General features: G+C 40.6%; 1 protein-coding gene across 2 annotated transcripts in view; it reads left to right on the forward strand.

Annotated features, from left to right (window-relative positions):
• The first annotated feature begins 301 nt into the window (after positions 1–301).
• LOC120518749 (cytochrome c oxidase assembly protein COX16 homolog, mitochondrial) overlaps positions 302–27,599 on the forward strand; it is a 59,705-nt gene continuing 32,407 nt past the window's right edge. The window contains exon 1 of one of the 2 annotated variants that reach the window (XM_039741695.1): positions 302–474. In XM_039741695.1, the coding sequence (XP_039597629.1) occupies positions 421–474 (54 nt within the window). In that variant the 5' untranslated portion in view covers positions 302–420. Of the gene's footprint in view, positions 475–27,504; positions 27,535–27,599 lie in introns of those variants that run through there. The other variant, XM_039741696.1, reaches the window with a different exon arrangement.

The raw sequence follows: 27,599 nt of genomic DNA on the forward strand, positions 1-27,599 counted from the left end.
AGAGGGAACTAAAATTGCAGCTAATCGGACAGACGTCATTTTCGACCTGGTCATTTTAAAAGTAGCTCGCAAGCCGAAAAACTGTGGGCACCCCTGGTGTAGGGTGATTAGGAATTTCTTTGCATCTGCTGGACACACTGACAATGACAGTGGTGTCCGTTTAAATTTTGAGTCCGTTGAATCCATGAAGTCCTTTATAAATTTTGAGTCCATTGAACCCAAAATCTCTATCTCTACTATAAATAAAAATACCGAAAGAAAGATGTGACGGAACTAAAAAACTGCAGCCCGTTTCCCTAGCCGGAGTACGAGACCTTGTGCGCCTCGTGTGGCGTAATAGAGGTGACAGGAAAAAATTAAATGTCAGTGAAAGCGCCAGTCAGTCAATGTTATTAACTATAGACTTAAATACAAATAGCCATGTGGAAGGTTTTGTATAAAAGCAAGACGGCGAAATACGGGGTCCCAATGTTGGTGAGTTGCACGGCCGGTTTTTTCGACGGCGCTAATTGATTATGACGACTCGGAGCGATCGTCCTCAGCACAGAGCTCAGCTCTTTAAAGGCCCCTGTAAATAATGCTATTTATGATATGCATGATGCAACTGAGAACGTCCTTTCTGTACACAGCTTGATAATTTTTTTTTCTTCTTCAGATTTAGCAATATTTATTATATATAGTACCATTAACATCATACACCATCACAAGGTACTTTACAGAACTGAGAAGTTTACATAATCAATTTTAATAACGGAACAGTGTAATGTTAGGAATAAATACATTAAATACAAGATACATACATAGACGTGAAAGAGTGATCACACCCCATGGACACACAAACAGCAGACCTTCACAGAAGGAAAAAGTGCCTTTTCAATTATTTATTCATAAAAGTATCAATAGATTTTATGGTCTATTGGGGGGGAAACCAAGTCCATGCTTGGCCTCACAAGCAGACATTGCCCACTTTAGCAGAAATTACTTCTTGCAGGTGTTGTGCATTCTCTGACATAAGGTTGGTGATATTTTCAACCACTATTCCATGCAAACTATTTACATTTGTAAGAAGTGTTGTGGGTTTTCTTGCTTGACCTCCCCGTTGCAGCATTTCATGAATTGGACCGAACCAGTCCAAAATGCTCCATTTGTTCGTTTTGAGCCAATCCATGGTAGATTTGCTAGTGTCCATGCTTCTGATCATTATTATACTGAAAGGTCCATTTTTGGTACACCTTCAACTTTTGGACGGATGGCATCACATTCTCCATATAGTGCAGAATTCACAGATGATTCGATGGCTGCAAACCTCCCAGGTTCTGAGGCACTAAAAAAACCCAAACCAGTACATTTCCACCTCCATGCCTCATGGTTGGTATGAGGGTCTTCTCCAGAAGTGCTGTCTTTGGTTTGGGCCAAATGTGTCTACTGTTACTATAGCCGGACAACTCTGTCTTTAATTCACTGGTGTAGAGCACATTGTTCCAGAAGGCCTGGTCTTTGCCTAAATATTGGACAATAAAGTCTTTTTCCTGACATACCTTGCTGCAGGTCACATTTGTGCAATCTCTTTCCAATTATAAGGACTTAGCAACCTTTGCAAGAGTTACCTGCAGATCCTGCAATGATATTTGGGGATCCTTGGAGACTTCTTTTAATACTAGACGGTCAGCTGTTGGGCTGAATTTGCTGGGCAGGCCAGTCCTGAACAAATTAGCAGTTATTTGAAATCTACACCACTTATAGTTGACTTATCTTACTGTACAGTCAGATTGTTGATTTCCAATAATTTGCCAATCTGTTTAAATCCTTTGCCAGACTCCTAGGTATCCAGTCTTCTTTCTGAAGGCCTTAGAGAAATCATGATTTTGTCATGGTGACACCATACACGTCTACAGCAAAGATAACACCAAACCTCTTTATATCTGGGGTTTTACAAAAGACAGTTGAGTCCACTTGCATACTCCATAGGAATGGTTCTACTTATTGGCAGCTCATCTGATTCTGATCTGATGGACTTGGTGGCAATAAATGTACAGGTGTCTTTACTTTTTCCATGTGACAATTATGCATGTTTGTTAATTTAGATTATGAGAATGAATACATCATGTCAGTTTTATGTGTCATTTGTTCAGGTATTTCAGCATATCTGTAGGCACTGTTTGGGTAAACATGTAATGTTTTACTTTTCAAAAATGTTGAAAAAGTCAATACTTTCCATGAGGTGTATTCACATTTTCACATGTACTTGTCTTTTGTGTTGCAAACAAAACTTTATGAAAAGAAAAAAAATATGAAAGTTACATCAATTAACTAACTACTAAACTTGACACTTTGTACCTTGGGATGGCACTCAATGTTACTTCCTACTGCCTCCTTACTGATACCTGATCACACACAAGGAGATTGGGTTAAGGTGCACAATGTGGGTAAATTTTTTCCTTCTAATTTCTTTTTAACAATCCTGCAAATTGACTGCTTTTTGATTTCTGATTTAAACTGAGTTTTCGAAGCCTTGTGACTGTAGGTTGCCTCATAGCCAGCTAGTAAATCTGAAGGGTATATGGATGCAAGATCTTCTCTGTTTCTAGAATCAGAGGCTATAGCAACCGAGGGCATTAATTGCTGGGCAGATAGTTTCTCTCCAGGGGAACCAGAACAAGAGCAAGCTTGTGACAGACCTTGAAGAAGCTGGTGACATTCCCTGGGGACCGTAGAGGGCAGCAGGCAAGCTGAGTTGGGCTCCTAATAAACTTGGACAGTTTCAGGGATGCATTTCACCCAGGGGCCACTAGGGGTCAATATGGACCATGTTACTAACCTCTGAAGATCATTTGTCAGTAAATCCACATTAAAGGTTATAAGGGATGCTCATTGATAGCTTCAGACTGACTATGAATTAGGAGGAAGTACTAGAAAGTTTGTGGGGGCAAATTGTGAGATGTAGAAAACAGAAGGTAAAATACAATTTTTTTGACATTTTATTTTTTGTTTATGTTTTTGCTTTTTGCATATAAGTATTCTGCTTAGTGACTTTAGTTTGTTGCGCAATTGCTGAATGTGCTGAAAAAGTCCTGTCTTTGTGGATATTTGGATCCAGACGGAAGACATGCTTGTTCTGTTTGGCTTTATCATAGCTGTTTCATCATTTATGAGTTTCTGTTGTTCCAATTATAGAATCAGATGGTCCTGCCACTAACAGTTTTCTACCACTTTACAGACTACATGGCTTGAAAACTCTACCCAGAATCTTATTTTGTTAATAACTCTTACGATAATTGTTTCTTTTCAGTATTGTATTGTAACCCTATTTTGTATGTAAATGTCTTGTTGGCAAAATTCCTTAGGGATATTTCAAAGATCTCAAAGTGGCTGTGAAAGCTACATTTGTACATTTGGTATATGTTATCTGTCAGGTTGGTTGTTTGTTGGCACAGTGATTAGCACTGCTACCCCCCATTTGGTCCATGTGGAGTATTTTTGATTTAATTGTTTTCCTCCCGATCAAAATTCATTTAGTGGGTGCCATGGCCTGGCATGAAGTGCTACAACACCCAGTCATGCTTCCTGTCTTTTTTGATATTTTTGCTGTGAGAACAGTCTCTCTCATCAACCATGTATTGGAATTAGCAGACTGTGAAATAGAATAATTGGTTTTATTACACTGATCAGTTTGTATATTTAATACTGTAATTTTGTTTTGTTTGCATCTTTTCATATCTTGTCCTGTTAATGACATTCTGTGAATTAAATTTTATTGATAAACTGCAGAAATACTAGCAACTTAATGATACACAAATCTCACAATACAATACACATCTCAGTTTTGGGTTTTATGGTGCAAGTCATTTGTGATATTTTTGATCCATTATTACTGTATTTACTAAAGAAATTATAGTTTCCCAAACAGGCGACACGTCAAACTACTATTTGGGTAGTTGACAATAAAGATTTGGATCACTGACTTTCCAAATTATTTATTTCATTAAACATCAGTAGATTAGAGAAATTTTAACAATAAATGGCCATTCAGCCCTAACAAACTTACCAGTCTCATCCACGTAATTTCTTCAAGATAACATCAAATTGAGTTTTTAGGGACCCTAAACTCTTACTTTCTATCAAACCACTCAATAGTTTATTTCATGGTTTCCTATATGAAAAAAAACTTTCTAAATTTAGTGGGATATTGAATCTTAACAAATTACCGTCTGTGTTCTTGTTTTAAGTAACAGGCTGGAACCGGATTCCAAAAAAGTTGGGACACTAAACAAATTGTGAATAAAAACTGAATGCAATGATCTGGAGATGGCAAATGTCAATATTTTATTTGTAATAGAATGTAGATGACAGATCAAACGTTTAATCCAAGTAAATGTATCATTTTAAAGGAAAAATATGTTGATTCAAAATTTCACGGTGTCAACAAATCCCAAAAAAGTTGGGACAAGTAGCAATAAGAGGCTGGAAAAAGTAAATTTAAGCATAACGAAGAGCTGGAAGACCAATTAACACTAATTAGGTCAATTGGCAAAATGATTGGGTATAAAAAGAGCTTCTCAGAGTGGCAGTGTCTCTCAGAAGCCAAGATGAGTAGAGGATCACCAATTCCCACAATGTTGCGCAAAAAGATAGTGGAGCAATATCAGAAAGGTGTTACCCAGCGAAAAATTGCAAAGACTTTGCATCTATCATCATCAACTGTGCATAACATCATCTGAAGATTCAGAGAATCTGGAACAATCTCTGTGCGTAAGGGTCAAGGCCGTAAAACCATACTGGATGCCCGTGATCTCCGGGCCCTTAAACGACACTGCACCACAAACAGGAATGCTACTGTAAAGGAAATCACAGAATGGGCTCAGGAATACTTCCAGAAACCATTGTCAGTGAACACAATCCACCGTGCCATCCGCCGTTGCCAGCTGAAACTCTACAGTGCAAAGAAGAAGCCATTTCTAAGCAAGATCCACAAGCTCAGGCGTTGTCACTGGGCCAGGGATCATTTAAAATGGAGTGTGGCAAAATGGAAGACTGTTCTGTGGTCAGACGAGTCACGATTCAAAGTTCTTTTGGGAAATCTGGGACGCCATGTCATCCGGACCAAAGAGGACAAGGACAACCCAAGTTGTTATCAACGCTCAGTTCAAAGCCTGCATCTCTGATGGTATGGGGTTGCATGAGTGCGTGTGGCATGGGCAGCTTGCATGTCTGGAAAGGCACCATCAATGCAGAAAAATATATTCAGGTTCTAGAACAACATATGCTCCCATCCAGACGTCATCTCTTTCAGGGAAGACCCTGCATTTTTCAACAAGATAATGCCAGACCACATTCTGCATCAATCACAACATCATGGCTGCGTAGGAGAAGGATCCGGGTACTGAAATGGCCAGTCTGCAGTCCAGATCTTTCACCTATAGAGAACATTTGGCGCATCATAAAGAGGAAGGTGCGACAAAGAAGGCCCAAGACGATTGAACAGTTAGAGGCCTGTATTAGACAAGAATGGGAGAGCATTCCTATTTCTAAACTTGAGAAACTGGTCTCCTCGGTCCCCAGGCATCTGTTGAGTGTTGTAAGAAGAAGGGGAGATGCCACACAGTGGTGAAAATGGCCTTGTCCCAACTTTTTTGGGATTTGTTGACACCATGAAATTCTGAATCAACATATTTTTCCCTTAAAATGATACATTTTCTCAGTTTAAATTTTTGTTCCGTGATTTATGTTCTATTCTGAATAAAATATTAGAAGCTGGCACCTCCACATCATTGCATTCAGTTTTTATTCATGATTTGTATAGTGTCCCAACTTTTTTGGAATCTGGTTTGTAGTTACATCCATCCATGTTTCCCCCAAAACTGTCTTAGCCATAGCAGGGTTGCAAGTCAGGAACACATCCTGGACAAGGCATCAGCCCATCACACCCACCCACCCACCAGGGGCCAATTTACCATCGCCAGTCCACATATCCTGCATGTGTTTGGACTTTGGGAAGAAACTGAAGCACCCAGATGAAAATCATTACACACAAGAACACCAGGTAGTCTCTATGCAGTGAGTTCCAGGGACTAGAATCCCAATCTTCTTACTGTGATACAACAAATGCTGCCACCATGAACATTCCTTTTTTGTAATTTAAAAAATTTGTATTGTGTCACATCATTTTTTTTTTTTTTGCATTTTATTGATTTTATTAAAATCAAATAACATTCCATACAAATAAGTCAAGTTTTACAAAACTAGGTTTGAAACAAATCAACCCCCACCCATGAGAAAGAGACTTAGGCCAGCAAAGTAAAACTTTAAACTTGTAAAAAATAAGTAAATAGATAAATTAATAAATGAAGAATAATAATAAATAGAGTAATCTGCTTCCTCAATTAAAAAGCTTATTCTAAAATGTTATTGATTAGATCCTGTCAGGTTTTGAAAACATTTTGTACAGATCCTCTAAGTGAGAATTTGATTTTTTCCAATTTCAGATAATACTATATAACATCAGTTATCCACTGACTTAAAATAGAAGAGATAGGATTCTTCCAGTGGAGAAAGATAAGTCTATGTGCCAATAGTGTACTAAAGTCAATTGCAGTTTGTTTGTCCTTCTCCATTTTAAGCCCATCTGGAAGTAACAACAAACACGGCTGTTAATAGATTAGAAAGGATTGTGACACCAAGGCTGCCTGTAAGGCATTTAAAAATTTTGGTCCAGAATGATATTAATTTGGTGCAGGCCCAAAACATGTAGCCCAGTGAGGCTGTAACTTGATTGCAACGTTCGCAGGTAGGATCTTGCCCTGGAAACATTTTGGACAATTTTAAACGAGACAGATGTTGAATAATTAATTTTAAGTTGAATAATTATATACTTTGCACATATGGAGCTCAAGTGAATTCTGTGCATTGCTACTTTCCACTCCTTTTCTGAGATGTTGAGTGAGAGATCCTTTCCCCACTGTCCTCTTGGATCTTTGAAAGGGAGGGACTGTAAAATGTTTTATATATTACAGAGATGCTGTCTGAATCCTCAAGACTGATCAATATTTGTTCATGCGTAGAGGTAGGTGGGTCGTTAGGAAAACTGGGCAGGTTTTGTTTAACAAAGTTTCTAATTTGAAGGCAGTGAAAGAAATGTGTTGCTGGAAAGTTAAATTTGGAGTGTAATTGTTTGTGGGATGCAAAAATGTTGTCTATGTACAGATCTCTAAGTGATTTACATTGTATCCGGAAAGTATTCACAGCGCATCACTTTTTCCACATTTTGTTATGTTAAAGCCTTATTCCAAAATGGATTAAATTCATTTTTCCTCAGAATTCTACACACAACACCCCATAATGACAACGTGAAAAAAGTTTACTTGAGATTTTGCAAATTTATTAAAAATAAAAAAATTGAGAAAGCACATGTACATAAGTATTCACAGCCTTTGCCATGAAGCTCAAAATTGAGCTCAGGTGCATCCTGTTTCCCCTGATCATCCTTGAGATGTTTCTGCTGCTTAATTGGAGTCCACCTGTGGTAAATTCAGTTGATTGGGCATGATTTGGAAAGGCACACACCTGTCTATATAAGGTCCCACAGTTGACAGTTCATGTCAGAGCACAAACCAAGCATGAAATCAAAGGAATTGTCTGTAGACCTCCAAGACAGGATTGTCTCGAGGCACAAATCTATTGAAGGTTACAGAAATATTTCTGCTGCTTTGAAAACCCCAGTGTGGACAGTGGCCTCCATCATCCGTAAGTGAAAGAAGTTCGAAACCACCAGGACTCTTCCTAGAGCTGGCCGGCCATCTAAACTGAGCGACTGGGGGAGAAGGGCCTTAGTCAGGGAGGTAACCAAGAACCCGATGGTCACTCTGTCAGAGCTCCAGAGGTCCTCTGTGTAGAGAGGAGAACCTTCCAGAAGGACAACCATCTCTGCAGAAATCCACCAATCAGGCCTGCATGGTAGAGTGGCCAGACGGAAGCCACTCCTTAGTAGAAGGCACATGGCAGCCCACCTGGAGTTTGCCAAAAGGCACCTGAAGGACTCTCAGACCATGAGAAACAAAATTCTCTGGTCTGATGAGACAAAGATTGAAGTGTTTGGTGTGAGTGCCAGGTGTCATATTTGGAGGAAACCAGGCACCACTCATCACCAGGCCAATACCATCCCTACATTGAAGCATGGTGGTGGCAGCATCATGCTGTGGGGATGTTTTTCAGCAGCAGGAACTGGGAGACCAGTCAGGATAAAGGGAAAAATGACTGCAGCAATGTGCAGAGACATCCTGGATGAAAACCTGCTCCAGAGCGCTCTTGACCTCAGACTGGGGCGACGGTTCATCTTTCAGCAGGACAACGACCCTAAGCACACAGCCAAGATATCAAAGCAGTGGCTTCAGGACAACTCTTTGAATGTCATTGAGTGGCCCAGCCAGAGCCCAGACTTGAATCCGATTGAACATCTCTGGAGAGATCTTAAAATGGCTGTGCACCGGCGCTTCCCATTCAACCTGATGGAGATTGAGAGGTGCTGCAAAGAGGAATGGTCATAACTGGCCAAGGATAGGTGTGCCAAGCTTGTGGCATCATAGTCAAAAAGACTTGAGGCTGTAATTGCTGCCAAAGGTGCATCGACAATGTATTGAGGAAAGGCTGTGAATACTATGTACATGAGATTTGTCAGTTTTTTTATTTTTGATAAATTTGCAAAAACCTCATGTAAACTTTTTTTCACGTTGTCATTATGGGGTGTTGTGTGTAGAATTCTGAGGAAAAAAAAATGAATTTAATCCTTTTGGAATAAGGCTGTAACATAACAAAATGTGAAAAAAGTGATGTGCTCTGAATACTTTCCAGATGCACTGTAATCCCAAATGTTTTCCAGGCATTAAAAACTGTATATATTTGAGAGGGTGGAAAAAGGTGGTTCTCATGCAGAGGTGCCACAGATAAAAGCTTCTCTATCTTAAAATACTTCCTATATTGGTTCAATATTCTGAGTGAGTAAGCACAATTGGGTTGTTAGTATATTGGCGATGACTTGTACTTATTGGTGTACAAAGCAAGGAATATAAAGAAGTACTGACAGGATTTCATTTCTATTGCGGACCAAACCTGTGTATGTTCATGTATTTGTGTTCATGTCCAGGTTTTTTATAGCTTGTATATTTGCTGCCCAGTAATACAATTGAAAGTTAGGTACAGCCATGCCACCTTCCGCCTTAGGTCTTTGTAGGGTCGCCCTTTGGATATGTGGTTGTTTTGAAGTCCAAATAAATGAGGTTATGGTTGAATCTAATTTCTTAAAAAATGATATATTGGTCTATATTGGAATGTTTTGAAATAAAAAAGAAGCATAGGAAGGAAATTCATCTTAACAATGTTCATTCTTTCAGCTAAAGTGAGATGAAGGGTAGACCATCTATGCAAGTCTTGCTTATTTTTTTCCATACAGACAGCAAAATTTTGTTGATAAAGAGCTTTGTGTTTACTTTTAATGTTTACCCTTAGGTACTTAAACAGATTTCTTTATCTCATAAGCATTTTGTCAATGAACTGCCTGTGGCTCAATAGTGATTACAACAAGCAGTGGTGACAAGGGGCATCCTTGTCTAGTACCACGTTCTAGTCTGAATTAACACTAGAATTACCAAAGCCTACGAAAAAGATTGTTAATCCAGCCAACTTTAAATCCTTTTGCACCTCTCCATCAGCGTCTTTTGTCCTGTAAATCTGCTGATAAAGACAAGCAGCAAGCAGCCTGCTATTCCATCCCTGCACAAAGTTCTCCCAGCTCATGCCTCGATTATCTGGGAGTCAAGTACCTAGAGATTTATAGGGAAATAATAGATTGTTATTTGGAACACATGCATTTCATGTGTGTTCCGTTTCTACAATAATCTGTGTAAACACATTGTTAAAATAGAAACGTTTTACATATTTTAGTAAAATGACAACATGTAGGCATCTATACTAATAAAAGGCAAAGCCCTCACTCACTCACTCACTCACTCACTCACTCACTCACTGACTCATCACTAATTCTCCAACTTCCCGTGTGGGTGGAAGGCTGAAATTTGGCAGGTTCATTCCTTACAGCTTCCTTACAAAAGTTGGGCAGGTTTTATATCGAAATTCTACGCGTAATGGTCATAACTGGAAGCAGTTTTCTCCATTTACTGTAATGGAGATGAGCTTCAACGCCGGGGGGTTTCGTGTGACATCATCACGCCTCCCACGTAATCACGCAGTACATAGAAAACCAGGAAGACCTCAAAAAAGCGCTTAAGAAAACATGCATTATATAATTGAGAAGGCAGCGAAACAATAAGAAGCGAGCGAGTGACATATACAACCATATTCATGAGTTCTGCTACTTCGGAAACAGCACGATGTAAACCTACACTTTAAATTAAGTTCATAGACAGGCTGCCGCTGGCGTTTGTAATTTAGTGCCCACCCATATAAGGCCGTCCGTCAGCGGCAATCCAATAGCAAACTGCCACGGGTAAATATTCACGGGTGAAGGACTGTGCTTATGGAGAGGAAGATGAGATGGTCAGGGTGGTGTTTGACACAAACTCAGCGAAACTGCGAGAGAAAGTTTTAAGTGCCAGGACTAAGGTAACATTAAATACAGCCATGGACATAGCACGAGATGGCACCAGCACAGCTGGGAACCTTCGATGCATGTACACCGAGTGGCTCACGTGAACTGGCGCAGTGCACAGATAAAAGCAACAGTTCCAAAGAGCGCTGAACAAAAACCGAATTACACAATTGAAAAGGCAGCAAAAAATATGAAGCGTCTGATAAGCATATTCATAAATCCAGCTACTGCGGAAACAAAGCACACGGTGGAAAAGTCAATGTCCGCTAAAGGAAGACAGTGTAAAAAACCCGTGCATGCAGTGTGTCAGGTCTCAGATAAAGAAGAAGGCGAGCTGTTTATTGATGCAGTAAGAAAGCGAATCGATGAATGAAACCTGTCATCTTTACAGCGATTGACAAACACGGAATGTAACTTGAACACAACACATCCTACAAATACGAACCTGATTGAAAGAAATAATGATAATCAAATCCTTGATGACAGCAACACTCAGTAACACTCACAAAACAAATACTGTATATTGACAGTCATGTTACGTTATTTTTAAAATGTTCCCTTTTTTTTCTAGCTTTTTTAACACACTACTTCTCCGCTGCGATACGCGGGTATATATATATGTATATATATATATATACCGATCTACATACTCGAATAATGGATACTTTATTCGCCATCAATGATTGTTTTGGTAAAGCCATACTCAGTGTATTCATTAGATGAACGGTAAAAAGTAAGAGCGAGGGAGGATGACTCATTGAGGCATGCAGGCTGTAGTCTTGGCGTCAACTCTATCTGAATTGCGCGATCACATTTGAAAAATATATCTTTTCAAGTTCTATTTAGTCCATATGTGTCAAACTCAAGGGGCGGGCCACATCCGCCCGGCGTGTAATTATATCCGCCCGAGATCATTTTATATACTGTATTATTGTTATTAATGGCCCGGGTATATGAAGCGCTGGTAACACAATAAACTACAGATCCCATAATGCAGCGCTTCAGCTGCCTTGCCGAAAACACTTACCGCGTTAATCAAGTGTAGCTTATGATGCTGCAAGTTATTGCGAAGCTAGAGTTATTGCGCACTGAGTTTGCACGGCGCTTTGGTGACTTTGAAGAACAAAAAAAGTCCGTCTACATGCGGCTCGAACCTTGTGCATGTTTGGTAGCACATATCTGTGTGAGAAGCTCTTCTCAGTGATAAAGACTAACAAAACAGCACACAGGAGTCGCCTCACTGATGAGCACCTGCAATCCATCTTGAGAATCTCCACAACACAGAACCTCACACCAAACAGAAACGAACTTGTGGCCAAAAAAAGATGCCAGGCGTCCAGCTCTAAAATGACATATGAGCAAAGACAACTGAATGATTTGATTTGTTATTGCATGTAAGAGCGGGAGTCAACCGTTTTAACAAACAGCGTATTGCACTGATACGAAATAGCTGTGTGTGTATATATGTAGATATGTATGTATATGTATATATATGTTTATATATTTGTGTGTATGTATGTATATATATATATATATACGTATTTGTGTGTATATATGTGTGTGTAAGTATGTATGTGTGTGTATATATGTAGATATATATATGTATGTATATATGTGTATATGTATAGATATGTATATATATATATGTTTATGTGTGTGGGTGTAAATATATATATATATATATATATATATATGACAACAACACTCATCACAACAGTGACAAAACAATTACATTGACAATCAGGTTACGTTATTTTCAAAATGTTTCCTTTTCTTTTCATTGCTTCTTTAACACACTACTTCTCCGCTGCAAAGCGCGGGTATTTTGCTAGTATATATATATACATATATATATACCCGTGTATCGCAGCGGAGAAGTAGTGTGTTAAAAAGCTAGAAAAGAAAAGGGAACATTTTAAAATAACGTAACATGACTGTCAATATGCAGTATTTGTTTTGTGAGTGTTACTGAGTGTTGCTGTCATCAAGGATTTGATTATCATTATTTCTTTCAATCAGGTTCGTATCTGTAGGATGTGTTGTGTTCAAGTTACATTCCGTGTTTGTCAATCGTTGTAAAGATGACAGGTTTCATTCATTGATTCGTTTCTTACTGCATCAATAAACAGCTCGTCTTCTTCTTTATCTGAGCCGTGACACACTGCATGCACGGGTTTTTTACACTGTCTTCCTTTAGCGGACATTGACTTTTCCACCGTGTGCTTTGTTTCCGCAGTAGCTGGATTTATGAATATGCTTATCAGACGCTTCATATTTTTTGCTGCCTTTTCAATTGTGTAATTCGGTTTTTGTTCAGCGCTTTGGAACTGTTGCTTTTATCTGTGCACTGCGCCAGTTCACGTGAGCGCTTGGTGTACATGCATCGAAGTTTCCCAGCTGTGCTGGTGCCATCTCGTGCTATGTCCATGGCTGTATTTAATGTTACCTTAGTCCTGGCACTTAAAACTTTCTCTCGCAGTTTCGCTGAGTTTGTACCAAACACCACCCTGACCATCTCATCTTCCTCTGCATAAGCACAGTCCTTAACCCGTGAATATTTAGTGGGAGTTTGCTATTGGATTGCCGCTGACGGACGGCCTTATATGGGCAGGCACTAAATTACAAACGCCAGCGGCAGCCTGTCTATGAACTTAATTTAAAGTGTAGGTTTAGATCGTGCTTTGTTTCCGAAGTAGCAGAACTCATAAATATGGTTGTATATGTCACTCGCTCGCTTTCTTATTGTTTCGCTGCCCTCTAAATTATATAATGCATGTTTTCTTCAGCGCTTTTTGGAGGTCTTCCTGGTTTTCTATGTACTGCGTGATTACGTGAAGGCGTGATGATGTCACACGAAACTCCGCCCCCACGACGTTCAAGCTCATCTCCATTACAGTAAATGGAGAAAAACAGCTTCCAGTTATGACCATTACGCGTAGAATTTCGATATAAAACCTGCCCAACTTTTGTAAGGAAGCTGTAAGGAATGAACCTGCCAAATTTCAGCCTTCCACCCACACGGGAAGTTGGAGAATTAGTGATGAGTCAGTGAGTGAGTGAGTGAGGGCTTTGCCTTTTATTAGTATAGATAAGAGAAGCGCACTACTAAAAATGATAAATATAGGAGGCAGTCAGGATCGAACCAGGGACTCTTGATTATAAGTCAGCAAATCTTACTGCTACACCACAGAAGCTGTCGTATCGTCCTTGAACCTTTTGTGAAAATGTTTATATGATCTTTGGACTTCAGACTTCACACATTATATAGTTTATGCCTACATTTTGTCATTTATTACTAAAATTTGAAAATCTTTTCTGTTTTAGCAATGTGTTTACACAGAATATTATAGAAATGTAACACACATGAAATGCATGTGCTTCAAATAACGATCTATTATTTCCACTCTAAAACTCCAGCACTTCACTCCCAGATAATCAAGGCATGAGCTGGAAGAACTTTGTGCACGTTCTGCGACAGTTTGGGGATGAAATAGCAGGCTGCTTGCTGCTTGTCTTTATCGGCACATTTACAGGACAAAAGACGCTGACGGAGTGGTGCAAACGGATTTAAGGTGGGCCAGATTTATGTGTTTTTTCGTAGACTTTGGTAATTCTAGTGTTAATGTTGTTAATACAAGGTGAAGCATCCGGACTGGTATACAGTAGTTTGAATCTTGCACAAATGTTTGGGCCTAACCCAGATTTCTCCAATGTAGTGAAAAGATCCATTCAACCATATCAAATGCTTTTTCTGCATCCAACGATAATAATATCACCGTGGTATTGGACTTTGTGGTTGAATATACAGTATTACATTAAACAGGTGTTGAAGATTGGAAGCTAAGTGTCTGCCTTTAATAATCCAGTTTGGTCTTGTGATATTACCAAAGGAAGCACTTTCTCAATCCTTCTACTGTAGCTAGGACTTTGGAGAGTATCTTAACATCATTATTCAGAAGTGAAATTGGTCTATATGATGCACATTGTATTAAGTCCATATTTTATTTAGGAAAGACGGTAATTAATGCTTGGCGAAATGTTTGAGGTAGAATTTTATTGTCTGTAGCTTCTTTAAATGTTGCTAATAAAAGGGGAGATAGCTGAGTTGAGAATTATTTTATAAAATTCGGCAGCGTAGCCATCAGGGCCTGCTGCTTTCCAACTCTAAATTGAGTTTATAGCATCTGGTAATCCTGATAGTGCCAGAGGTTTATCCAATTCCTCTGCACTGAGAGTATATATTTGTGGTATCTGTAATGCATCCAGAAATGCATTAGATTGTGTCTTGTCTTCTTTAAACTCAGTAGAATATAAGGACTTATAGTAGTCTCTAAATGTGTGCATTATATTTTTATGATCAACAAGCGACTGGGAGCCCGATCGAATCGGGCTGCAAATTCTATGTTTGTGAAATTCATACTTTCTCTGCAAAGAATTATTTGTTTTTTTAAGTCCTTGAAATGATTTTGTTATTATGGCACTGATTTGTGCTTAAAATAGACCTTTTCGGCCGATGTAATGAAGAGCTTCTTGTTTAAATGGGGCTGCAAGACGTGAACTCAGCTCTTCGGCACACCTCATTTGATTTTTTCTGGCAAACAAATTTTCAAAACAAACCATATTTTACGACTCTAATCAGAGTCGGAGTAATAATTATGTTGGCGTGGTCATATTAGATCTGAGTTCGGCTAAAATTTAAACAATGACCACTGTTAATGCCCAGCTGTCATTACTCAGTTTGCCAATCGATGTCAGAAGGACGGATGCCAAAACCGAACTTCCCAAAGATAGATTTCGATGTACCAAGGAAATGGCGATAAGTTCTAAATTGCTTACGATTCCGGATCTGTCGAAGGGTTTAAGTCAGTCAACGATGTTAGTCATGGAAATTACGCCCCACCAAACCAACATTGCAAAAGCCAACCGAACTTACTGTTATCTGCTCGAACCAACACCGACTTACTATACTCGGCTGTCTAGCGGCGTCACTGAAGCATTCGAACATTCTTAGCCATTCATGCAATACTGTGTCTGCGTTTGCCACATGATGTTCTAACAGCAAAAAGAGATTGAATATATTGTTTCTTCTTGGAAGACACTTTGATGTCCCGCGAGACACACTTTAATGTCCCATGAGAATCCCGCTAGAGACACTTTAACATCACGCGAGACAAGGCATTGAGACAAAAGTACAGCTACTGTACAGGCTTTTAAATGATCAACGTGCAGAGCAATAAGCAGAACATGCAGCTTGGTAGCAGCAGCAGAAAGGCAGCAGCTGATCCGTCCTCATCTCCTTAGTGTGTGTTCAGCCCCCAACCCCCCTCCCCCCACCACCATCTCAACGCGAGCAGCATAGACGCAAAGCGGCTGGAGTGTAGCACACCCCCTTAGGGGAAGGGGGTGGACGAGGAAAGCGAGCAGGGGGCAAGGCCTCCAAAAATCAATTTTTTTGGATTTTAATTCTGTACAGTTCTTGTCTGCTAATAAAAGTGGGTTAAGATGCCATCTGTGAGATGAATATGTGGGGCATAATGATTTCAGCTCTGAGATCAAAGGGGCGTGGTTGGAGATAACAATAGCATCGTACTTACAAGATTTAATTGTAGGCAAGAAATTGTTATCTACAAAGAAATAATCAATTCACTTTACAGTTAAAATAAATTACCCATGATAGTCACATATATCCCTTCAGGATCAGATATTATATCTTACTAGCCAACCCGCGGCGATCCATACGCCGCATAATCAGGCCGATTTTTTAATGATTTTTAAGCACAGTGAGAAAATTAACATTTGAAAAATCGGTGATGTAATAAATCAGCAAGAAAAGCAACATTGTAACAATGCACGGAACGAACCAACACATAATCGTCCGTGACTGAAAACTGGCGGACCCCCATCGCGCCTTCTCCTGCCAGACAGAGGGATGCGAGTGCACTGCGCTCAGGCGCGGAGTGTGGAACAGCAGGAGAGGAGAAGGACGTCCACTCAACTCCCTCTGTCATGCTAGTCTGCTGATTTCTCATTCAGTATGCACTGCCCGCTCATGTGCCCACCTCCAACTCGTCTCTCGTCGTCTTTACACAGTCCAGATGCACCTGTGACTTACGTAGACGTTTCATTGCTCTGTGCAGTTTTGACTGCTTTTCTATATATAATCCACCAAGACACCCGACCACGGTAGTAGCGAGGTGGGAGGGGGGTGTGCACAAAGGGTAGGAACGCAACCAGCGGGAGCGTATGAGTCGCTCTTAGTGGGAATTCCACGGTTTGCAGCCCGAATGGGGTTCAACGGCTTACCCACGCCTCTCTGCGCCGGGTAGACACACGCTCAATCCCATGCATAATTATTAATTGAATGCTAAACACTTCTGGAAAGACACGGTTGCATAAAAGCAACACACAATCGTCCGTGCGGCGCTCAGGCGTGGAGGGTGGAACGGGAGGAGAGGAGAAGGACGTCCACTCCGCTCCCTCCGTCATGCTAGTCTGCTGATTTCTCGTCCAGTATGCACTGCCTGCTCATGTGCCCACCTCCAACTTGTCACTCGAGTCATTGTTGTCTTTGCACAGTCTAGATGCACCTGTGACTCACGTAGACTTTTCATTGCTCTGTGCGGTTTTGGCTGCCTTTCTATATATAATCAACCAAGACACCCAACCACGGTAGTAGCGAGGTGGGAGGGGGTGTGTACAAAGTGCAGGAGCATCTAAGAAGACCCATGTTTGTCGCGGATGCGAATTGCTGTATGTAGCGTGTAAAACAGTTTGCTATGGTGCACGCGCTCGTGCGTCATAACCGAGAACTCGGTTTTTAAAGACTGCTTATTTCGTTGTGTATACGACTGTAGGTGAATGAAAAGATGCAACTCTGGAGAGGGCACCATACAATACAGCGTTTTACACGCTGCATACAGCGATTCATATTCGCGACAAATTGTTTTACACGCTGCATACAGTGATTCACATCTGTGACAAATATTAATCTTCTTAGATGGTGCTGTCGCATCCACCCACACTCTCGAAGCACACACACTGCCTGGTCATGTGTCCGCCCGCAAGAGCAACTAACAGAGACCCGCCCACCATCTGTAAGACTATGTGATACCCCTCGCAAACTGCTCTCTACATGCCGCATACAACGATTCACATCTGCGACAAACAAACTGTTTTACACACTGCATACAGCGATTCACAGCCGCGACATGATTTTTCTTAGATGGTTCTGTTGCATCCACCCTCGCACTCGAAGCATACACACTGCCTGGTCATGTACCCGGTCGCAAGAGCAACTGACAGAGACCCAGCCACCGAGTCTAAGACCATGGGAAACTCCTCGGAAACTGTTTCACACGCTGCATACAACGATTCACATCCGCGGCAAACATGCCTCTTCTTAGATAGTCCTGCTGCGTCGTGTGGTGCCTCTGTGTGAACCGGTCAGGCACAGAGAAGGTCAGCTGCTGAGAGAGCGTCTCGACTGTTGCAGGGCCTGCATTGGTGAAGCAGGTGAGACAGCAATGAAACATGCGCACAGGGCTTATTGGTTTTTAAAGACTGCCTCCTTCATTGGGTTTTAACCTCAGTTTTAAAGGATTGTTTTAAGGATCCCATGGGATACCCTTTGCAAACTGTTTTACACGCTGCACATAGCGATTCACTTCTGCAAGAAATATGCCTCTATGAACAGTCAACGTGGCTCAGAGCTGCATGTGGACTCCACAACAGACGAACATAAATGACGCCGTTTTTCCTGTGTCGTCGCGTCCGAGTTGGTGGGCGTGGTTCTGCGAGTTGTCGTCGTATCCAATGGTCTTAGAGTTGGTGGGCGTGGCTCCTTCCTGCGTGCGCCATGGGCGTCTTACTTGTCAGTGGCTTAGTGAATCCACGCCCCTTCCGGCGTGCTTTCCATGGGTGCCTTGCCTTAGTGAATTATATATATAGGTACTGCAATTGAGACTATTCTATGTATAAGAATTCCCACACCTCTAGTTTTCTTTGTAAAGCTGAAGTGGAATATTTGGCCAGTCCAGTCTATGTGCAGCCGAAACTGATCCTTGCTTTAATAAGTGGGTCTCTGTAAAAATACTATTTTAGCGTTTAGACCTGTTAGGTGAGAGAATACTTTCTTTCTCTTTAATTTTTGATTCAGACCTTTAACATTCCAGCTAACAAAGTTAACTGTTCGGTTATGGAGACAATGCTTCTGAACTTTTGTTGTCATTTTGTAGTCTTAACTGAATATAAGACAGCTGTGACCGTAATTTCCAATTTTCTAAGGAGTTATTGCCATGAAGCCTATTGTTATGTTGGCACTTACAAGTATAAGGATTAAAAGGATACAGTAGAGGTAGCTTGCTTTCTTTCTCTCCCCCCCCTCCGTTTTGCCTCCCCGCCCCTCCATTTTGCCTCCCCACGTGAAGCCGAGCTACACTTCACAAAGACCCAGTCCTCTGACATACCTAGAGACAGAGCACATCCAAAACAAAACAAGTCCCTCAGCAGCAGCATATGAGGATTAAAATTTAAATTGTGACAATGCAAGTTCTGCTCCATGCTCCCGCTTCCCTTCAGGGAGCCTCTTGAACACAACACCGTTGATAATGTAACCGGATGAGCTGGACAATAAGGACACCAAACGAAGCGAAGGGAAGTTGCAAAGTGCATATAATGCTTTTATTGAAACAAAATATCCAATTAAATAGAGCAGTTTTTCCAAAGTGTTCATAAATACATAATCCATAAAAAATAGGTAATATCAAAGCGTTTAAAAGAAGGCTAAAATGAGATTACAATCCTGTAGCAGACATTGGGGTTACACCAGCCAAGCATAGCTCCTTCCCAGTCTCTCCATCTTACCCAAGGCATGCTCGATTGAACCCACTCTTCTATGAAATCAGTGGGAGCGATCTTGTCCCTCGATCTCTGATCACTTGCTCTATCACGGGACCCCTGATCGTGCTGACCTCTTTCATCAGATGGCTGGCTGGCTCATCTGCTCTCTTACACTGCCCCCAATGCCGAACTTTCGCTCTCCTATACTCATTCTTTCACATCTCCTCCTGTTTCTCTGTGCCAGCCCATTCTTATACGGCTCCATGGGCGTAGTGCCTTAATCATGCACCGCAGGAAGCCGATTAAGCAATTTAGGGTATGATGTTAAAGTCTCCTTTAAAAAAAATAATGAATTAATTAAAAAAAAAGTTTTACACATACATACATATATGCATATAATTGTAATTAAAGCATAAACAAAAAGTGGCTGAGAAGGGAAAAGGATGTATAATTACAGTACCAGTATCATTGCAAGTGGATCAAGCAGCTAGTAAGGTCTTCTTTGCCATGACAGGATGCGACTCACGACTGTATTTCAAACAAGTGTTGGGATCAGTGTTCTTAGCTCTTTTTCTGCTTCCTTCGTAGAGGTACAGTTGTGCTTGAAGGTTTGTGAACCCTTTAGAATTTTCTATATTTCTGCATAAATATGACCTAAAACATCATCAGATTTTCACTCAAGTCCTAAAAGTAGATAAAGAGAAACCAGTTAAACAAATGAGACAAAAATATTATACTTGGTCATTTATTTATTAAGGAAAATTATCGAATATTACATATTTGTGAGTGGCAAAAGTATGTAAACCTTTGCTTTCAGTATCTGGTGTGACCCTCCTTTGCAGCAATAATTACAACTAAACGTTACTGGTAACTTTTGATCATTCGTGCACACCGGCTTGGAGGAATTTTAGCGCATTCCTCCGTACAGAACAGCATTAATTCTGGGATGTTGGTGGGTTTCCTCACATTAACTGTTCGCTTCAGGTCCTTCCACAACATTTCGATTGGAGTAAGGTCAGACTTTGACTTGGCCATTCCAAAACATTAACTTTATTCTTCTTTAACCATTCTTTGGTAGAACAACTTGTGTGCTTAGGGTCATTGTCTTTCTGCATGACCCACCTTCTCTTGAGATTCAGTTCATGGACAGATGTCCTGACATTTTTATTTAGAATTCTCTGATATAATTCAGAATTCATTGTTTCATCAATGAAGGCAAGCCATTCTGGCCCAGATGTAGTAAAACAGGCCCAAACCATGATACTTCCACCACCATGTTTCACAGATGGGATAAGGTTCTTAAGCTGGAATGCAGTGTTTTCCTTTCTCCAAACATAACGCTTTTCATTTAAACCAAAAAGTTCTATTTTGGTCTTATCCGTCCACAAAACATTCTTCCAATAGCCTTCTGGTTTGTCCATGTGATCTTTAGCAAACTGCAGATGAGCAGCAATGTTTTTTTTGGAGAGCAGTGGCTTTCTCCTTGCAACCCTGCCATGCACACCATTGTTGTTCAGTGTTCTCGTGATGGTGGACTCATGAACATGAACATTAGCCAATGTGAGAGAGGCCTTCAGTTGCTTAGAAGTTACACTGGGGTCCTTTGTGACCTCGCCGACTATTACACGCCTTGCACTTGGAGTGATCTCTGTTGGTCGACCACTCCTGGGGAGGGTAACAGTGGTCTTGAATTTCCTCCATTTGTACACAATCTGTCTGACTATGGATTGTTGGAGTCTAAACTCTTTAGAGATGGTTTTGTAACCTTTTGCAGCCTGATGAGCATCAACAACTCTTTTTCTGAGGTCCTCTGAAATCTCCTTTGTTTGTGCCGTGTTACACTTCCACAAACATGTGTTGTGAAGAGCAGACTTTGATAGATTCCTGTTCTTTAAATATCACAGGGTGCCCACTCACACCTGATTGTCATCCCATTGATTGAAAACACCTGACTCTAATTTCACCTTCAAACTAACTGCTAATCCTAGAGGTTCACATACTTTTGCCACTCACAAATATGTAATATAGCAAAATACCCGTGCTTCACAGCGGAGAAGTAGTGTGTTATAGAAGTTATGAAAAAGAAAAGGAAACATTTTAAAAATAATGTAACATGATTGTCAGTGTAATTGTTTTGTGACTGTTATGAGTGTTGCTGTCATCAAGGATTTAATTGTCATTATTTCTTTCAATCAGGTTCGTATTTGGAGGATGTGTTGTGTTCAAGTTATATTCCGTATTTGACAATCGTTGTAAAGTTAACAGGTTTCATTCATCGAAGTGTTCACTACCCAAATTGGTACTCGTGAATCTATGATGTTTAACAGGCATTCCCGGTATTAAGTTGTGGATTTGCCTGAGAATATTTAGCGGCAGCGTGTCTATGAACTTAATTTAAACTTAAGCTGTACACCTTGCTAACCTATTGATATGTCTACAAAGGCTTGTTCCGATTCAGAGGGTTGTTCCTTTCTTACTGCATCAATAAACAGCTCGTCTTCCTCTTTATCTGAGACATCACACACTGCATGCAGGGGTTTACCTTTCCTAGTCCTGCAAACTTTAGTGAAGTGGTTCAATTTACCACATTTTTTACACTGTCTTCTTTTAGCTGGACATTGACTTTTTCCTCCGTGTGCTTCATTTCCACAGTACCTGCACTTATGAATATGCTTGTATGCGTCACACGCTTCATATTCTTTTGCTGCCTTCTGAATTGTGTAATGCATTTTTTGTTCAGTGATCTTTGGAGCTCTTCCTTTTTGTGTGCGTACTGCGTTCACAGTCAGTTCACGTGAGCTGCTCTGAGTACATGCATTGAAGGTTCTCAGCTGTGGTTGTGCTATCTCGTGCGATCTTGCGATGTCCACAGCTTTATTTAATGTTTGCTCAAACCCAGCACTTAAAAGGTTCTGTCTCACTTTTGCTGAGTTTGTGTCAAACACTATTCTATCTCTGACCATCTCATCTTCGTTTTCACTGTCTTCCTTTACCTGGACATTGACTTTTTCCACAATGTGCTTTGTTTCCGCGGTAGCTGCACTTATGAATATGCTTGTATGCGTCACTCGCTTCATATTCTTTTGCTGCCTTCTCAATTGTGTAATGCGTTTTTTGTTCAGCACTCTTTGGAGCTTTTGCTTGTTGTCTGCTGTGACAGATAGGGGGCGCTATCGCTCCCTTGAACCCTTGTCCACGACTCCGAACACCAGGTAAAAGTCCAAGATTTGACTTTATTTAATGGCCACAGTGCACAAAGCACCCTCTCCTCCACAATACTCATATAAATCACAATAATAATTACAATAAATCAATCCTCCACTCCCAGACGCGTTGCCACCCTTCCACCCAGCTCAGCTCGTCTGTCAGGGATCTTCCGCAGTTCTTTTTTCATCCTTGACCCGGAAGCGTTTCACCCTCTCTGTCCATGTGACTTGGAACACTTCCGGGTCAGATAAAAATCCTTTTTTCTTCACCCAGGAAGCACAACGTTCTCTTTGTCCATGTGACTATGACGTACTTCCTGGGCGTAAGGCAAATAGTCTCTGGACCTCCCTGCAGTGACTCCTGGCGGCCCCCATGGTATCCAGCAGGGCTGTGAATAAAGACACCAATTTCCATAATGCCCTGCTGGTCTTCGGTGCACCTCCATACTGCAGGGAGGGCGCCACCTGGCAGCGTGGGGGTATTGGCCAAGATGAACAGCCGGCCATACATCACACTGCATACTGCGTTCACAGTCAGTTCACGTGAGCCGCCCTGAGTACATGCATCGAAAGTTTGCTATCTTGTGCGATCTTGCGATGTCCACGGCTTTATTTAATGTTAGCTCAGACCCAGCACTTAAAAGTTTCTCTCACACTTTTGCTGAGTTTGTGCCAAACACTATTCTATCCCTGACCATCTCATCTTCATTTGCATAAGCACAGTCCTTCACCAGCAATTTTAATTCTGTTACAAAGTGATCAAAAGTCTTGTTTATACCTTGCGTCTTCTCACTAAACTTGTATCTCACGAAAATCATATTCGTCTTAGGCATGACAAATGCCTTGTGGCGGCAGCGTGTCTATTGGATTGCCGGTGACGGACAGCCTTATATGGGCAGGCACTCAAATACGTGGGCGGCATGGGTAAGGGGGGCGCAATATAGGCAGGCAGCCAACTACGTGGGAGGCATGGTGATGGGGGACGCAACTCCGCCTCACACGGCAACCGAGCTGCAGGCTATGGCCGTATATATGTACATAAGTAGGATTCAGTAATGACCGTTACGCGTAGAATTTCGAAATGAAACCTGCTTAACTTTTGTAAGTAAGCTGTAAGGAATGAGCCTGCAAAATTTCAGCCTTCTACCTACACAAGAAATTGGAGAATTAGTGATGACTCAGTCAGTCATTCAGTCAGTCAGTGAGGGCTTTGCCTTTTATTAGTATAGACTAGCAAAATACCCGCGCCAGCTGTAAGTACTGCCTTAAAATTTTTATTAAGAAGAAAATTAAACCTTTTTAAACTGAGGGAAAATATACCAATAATTAATTGTTAAGGATCTCTTTTATACCACATTGTCATTTCGGCCCTCCGGTTGTAATATGACCAAGCTGTTCACTGAGCTTACTCTTGCTTACTCTTTGCCCAGAGGGGACTGTGTGGTCCCGTGGCCTGGAACCCCTGCAGATTTTATTTTTTTTCTCCAGCCGTCTGGAGTTTTTTTCTGTTTTTTCTGTCCACCCTGGCCATCGGACCTTACTCCTTTTCTATGTTAACTAATGTTGACTTATTTTAATTTCTTATTTTGTCTTTTATTTTTCTTTTCTTCAGTATGTAAAGCACTTTGAGCCACTTTTCGTATGAAAATGTGCTATATAAATAAATGTTGTTGTTGTTGAGCATGCAACGTACAGTTGGCCATGTGAACAGTAATCTTGTTTCAAATCTCACAGCTTGGATTGCTGCTGTCATAATCGGTTTGAGTTTCATGGTTTGTTTCAATTACGACAGTATTTGCAGGACTTGTGTTGAAGAGACATTCGGCATCTGTCAAGCGTTGTAAGAATACAACCGGTTTCATCGATAACTTCACATCCAGCTTTTGAGAGTTTAAACATTCATAAACATCAAAGTGTCCACTACTGAAATCGTCACCTGTGAATCTAAGATGTTTAAGAGGCATTGGCGGTTGTCCAAGGGTGTAAAATATTTGACCATTTCGGTACACTTGAAAGCAACAACTGAACAATTCAGCGGCAGCCATCAACTCACATACAGATCCATAGGTGAAGGGCTTAAGCATTTCACTCTTCTAGTGCTCCTGTGTAGTATGATTATCTCCTGTACCGTCATCAGTCCACACCTTGAACCTGTTCCAGTCATTCAATACATAAGACACAATGTTCCTCTGGATATCAAGAGTGAGCCTGATATGGCCCTGCAATATGTAACACAGAGAATAGAAAAGGTAGGTGCCATCTCCGGGCATGGAAACCACTCGGTAAGTGACAGTTCTTTGATCGATGGTGATTACCTCAATAGACATGTTAATGGGGGTACAGTTGGAATGATAAAGGAAATGGGTACCAGAATAATGTAAAGTAAGTCTAAAATACCTATGCAATAACTATAATCGTAATAAACGAACAATAAAACAGCGGAGAAGCCGTGGATTAAGTAAAAAGGTTGTAGTTATCAGCAGGGAGACGTGAATCCCGTGGCGAAGTAAGGAAGGGAATGTAGAGACTGGAGTGATGGACGGAATTATATAGGCAGGCAGGCAGCCAACAACGTGGGAGGCGTTGGGATGGGGGACCCAACGCTGCCTCACACGGTGACCGAGCTGCAGGCTATGGAAGTATATATTTATGTAAGTAGGATTCAGTTAGCGTTGGGAACCTGCGTACCAAATTTCTTGAAGATGGGCCCATAAGTAACAAAGACCGTTGGAAAGTTCAATATGGCGGCCGACAGTGGAGTCATACCACAGAAATAAGTACGTTCATTGGTTTTGGTTAGTGCAGGATAGCCGCCTACCAAATTTCGTGAAGATGGGGCCATAAATAAGAAAGTTCAACATGGCGGATGTTGTCGACCGTTATGACCTTTACGTGCAGAATTTTGAAATGAAACCTGCTTAACTTTTGTAAGTAAGCTGTAAGGAATGAGCCTGCCAAATTTCAGCCTTCTACCTACACGGGAAGTTGGAGAATTAGTGATGAGTCAGTCAGTCAGTGAGTGAGTGAGTCAGTGAGGTTTTTGCCTTTTATTAGTATAGATTTGATCATTTTCCTCAATAAATAAATGACCAAGTATAATATTTTTGTCTCATTTGTTTAACTGGTTTCTCTTTATCTACTTTTAGGACTTGAATGAAAATCTGATGATGTTTTAGGTCATATTTATGCAGAAATAGAAAATTCTAAAGGGTTCACAAACTTTCAAGCACAACTGTAAGAATGTAGAGCTTGGCTTGAATGTCCACTTTCAGTTTGGCAGGATACAAGAGGGTGTATCTGATATTGGCTTTCCATAAGCTGTTTAATGTTGTAAAAAACAGCACTTTTAGCAGCTGTTGAGGGTGAGAAATCAGGGAAAATACGAATGTGGTTATTTTCAAATATAATCTGTTGTTTCTGTCTGAGAAGTAATATTATTTTTAATTTACTGTAGATTGTAATTTTTCGAAACGCACGGTAAGAGTCCTAGGTTTATCCCCATTAATCCCCAATGTGGCAAGCTGCTGCTATCTCGGTGTCTGAATTGAAGTCCTCTCCAATTATTTTAGAGAATAGTTCAGCTACGAATTTCACTGGGTTATTCCTTCTGCATCAGTCTTCCAGTGTAGCAAGTCTGTCTCAGAGTATTTTGCATTTGGAATTTATTGTAAATACAGGATACCTCGGGATGATAACAAAATAAGTAAACAAATAACACCGCTGCTAACGGAGTTCCATCTCCTATAACGGACGAGACCAATTTGATGTATTCTGTCACATCTGAATCTCCATGTGGTTAAACTGAAAGGCTCAGCTCCTATAATCTTTAATTAGATCTCATACTTTGCAGTTTTGGAATTAACCACAATCAGTGTCCTCTACACTATTGCTAGCGCCGCTATGTACTTTCTGTAGCACCAAGACCAAAAGTGCACACACAACTCCAAATGAGGTCTCATTAGATGTATAACTTAAGAAAAACCTCCTTTGATTCATATTCTGTATGTACGGAGCGCTATATAGCCACACATTCTGTTAGCTTTCTCATGGGCTTCTATTTAATGTAGATAGTGATGTGTCCACTGTGACTCCCAGGTTCTTCTCATAATGGGTACTTTTAAACTTTAGACCTTCCATTGTGTGTTCAAGTCTAATAGAGTTGGCTTTTTTCTCTGTTTTTTTGTGTTGTTCCAATGCACATAATGGAAATAAACATGTGTATACCAAAACATTTGTAATTGCAACAGTTTTCTGGGAGAGATGGTGCATTTTCTGGGAAAATTCCAGGGGTACCGATAATTTCTGCCATGACTGTAATTGATTTCAGTTTACAAAATGAGGTAAGACTCCTTCTGCATAGTGACCAGTGCAAAAGGCAGACTAAAATTTTTCATAAATGATGTATTTCTTTAAAAAGAATGACCAGTCTTGCAATTTTAACTAGAATATTTAAATTGGGTATATTTGTTATTTTCAGTAAATTTCTAAGCAATGAATGAATTGAGGACAGTGCAGTTAAATAAAGGATTGTTCCTTATAATCAAAATGAGTTATGCATCTGCTTTAGATTAGTTAGAAGCAGGTCTAAGAATTGGGAAATTGGGTTGGCACAGTCATATGTGTTGACACTGCAATTTCACAGCTCATTGAGACTCTAGGCTCCTAATCACAGCCTGATAACTGACTTTGTGGAGTTCCTTTGTGTTTTCTGTATTTTCTTCTGCAACCCAAAGATCTTCAAAGTTATTGGCCCCAGTATAAGTGAGTTTCGGAGTGTGTTTGATGGTGTCTAGCAATGGAATAGAATCTGATCTGATTCTCATTACTTCCACTATAGGCCCTGGACTCCCTTGGCCTTCAGTGGTTCCTGATGGATTAATGGACAGGCAAGCGGTAGGATTAATTTTGGAAATTGGTTCTGGAATTTAAATGTGTTAAGGTGCTATTTGCATGATGTG

This window comes from Polypterus senegalus, chromosome 18 (assembly GCF_016835505.1).
Source record: "Polypterus senegalus isolate Bchr_013 chromosome 18, ASM1683550v1, whole genome shotgun sequence".
In the NCBI taxonomy this organism is placed as follows: Eukaryota; Metazoa; Chordata; class Cladistia; order Polypteriformes; family Polypteridae; genus Polypterus; species Polypterus senegalus.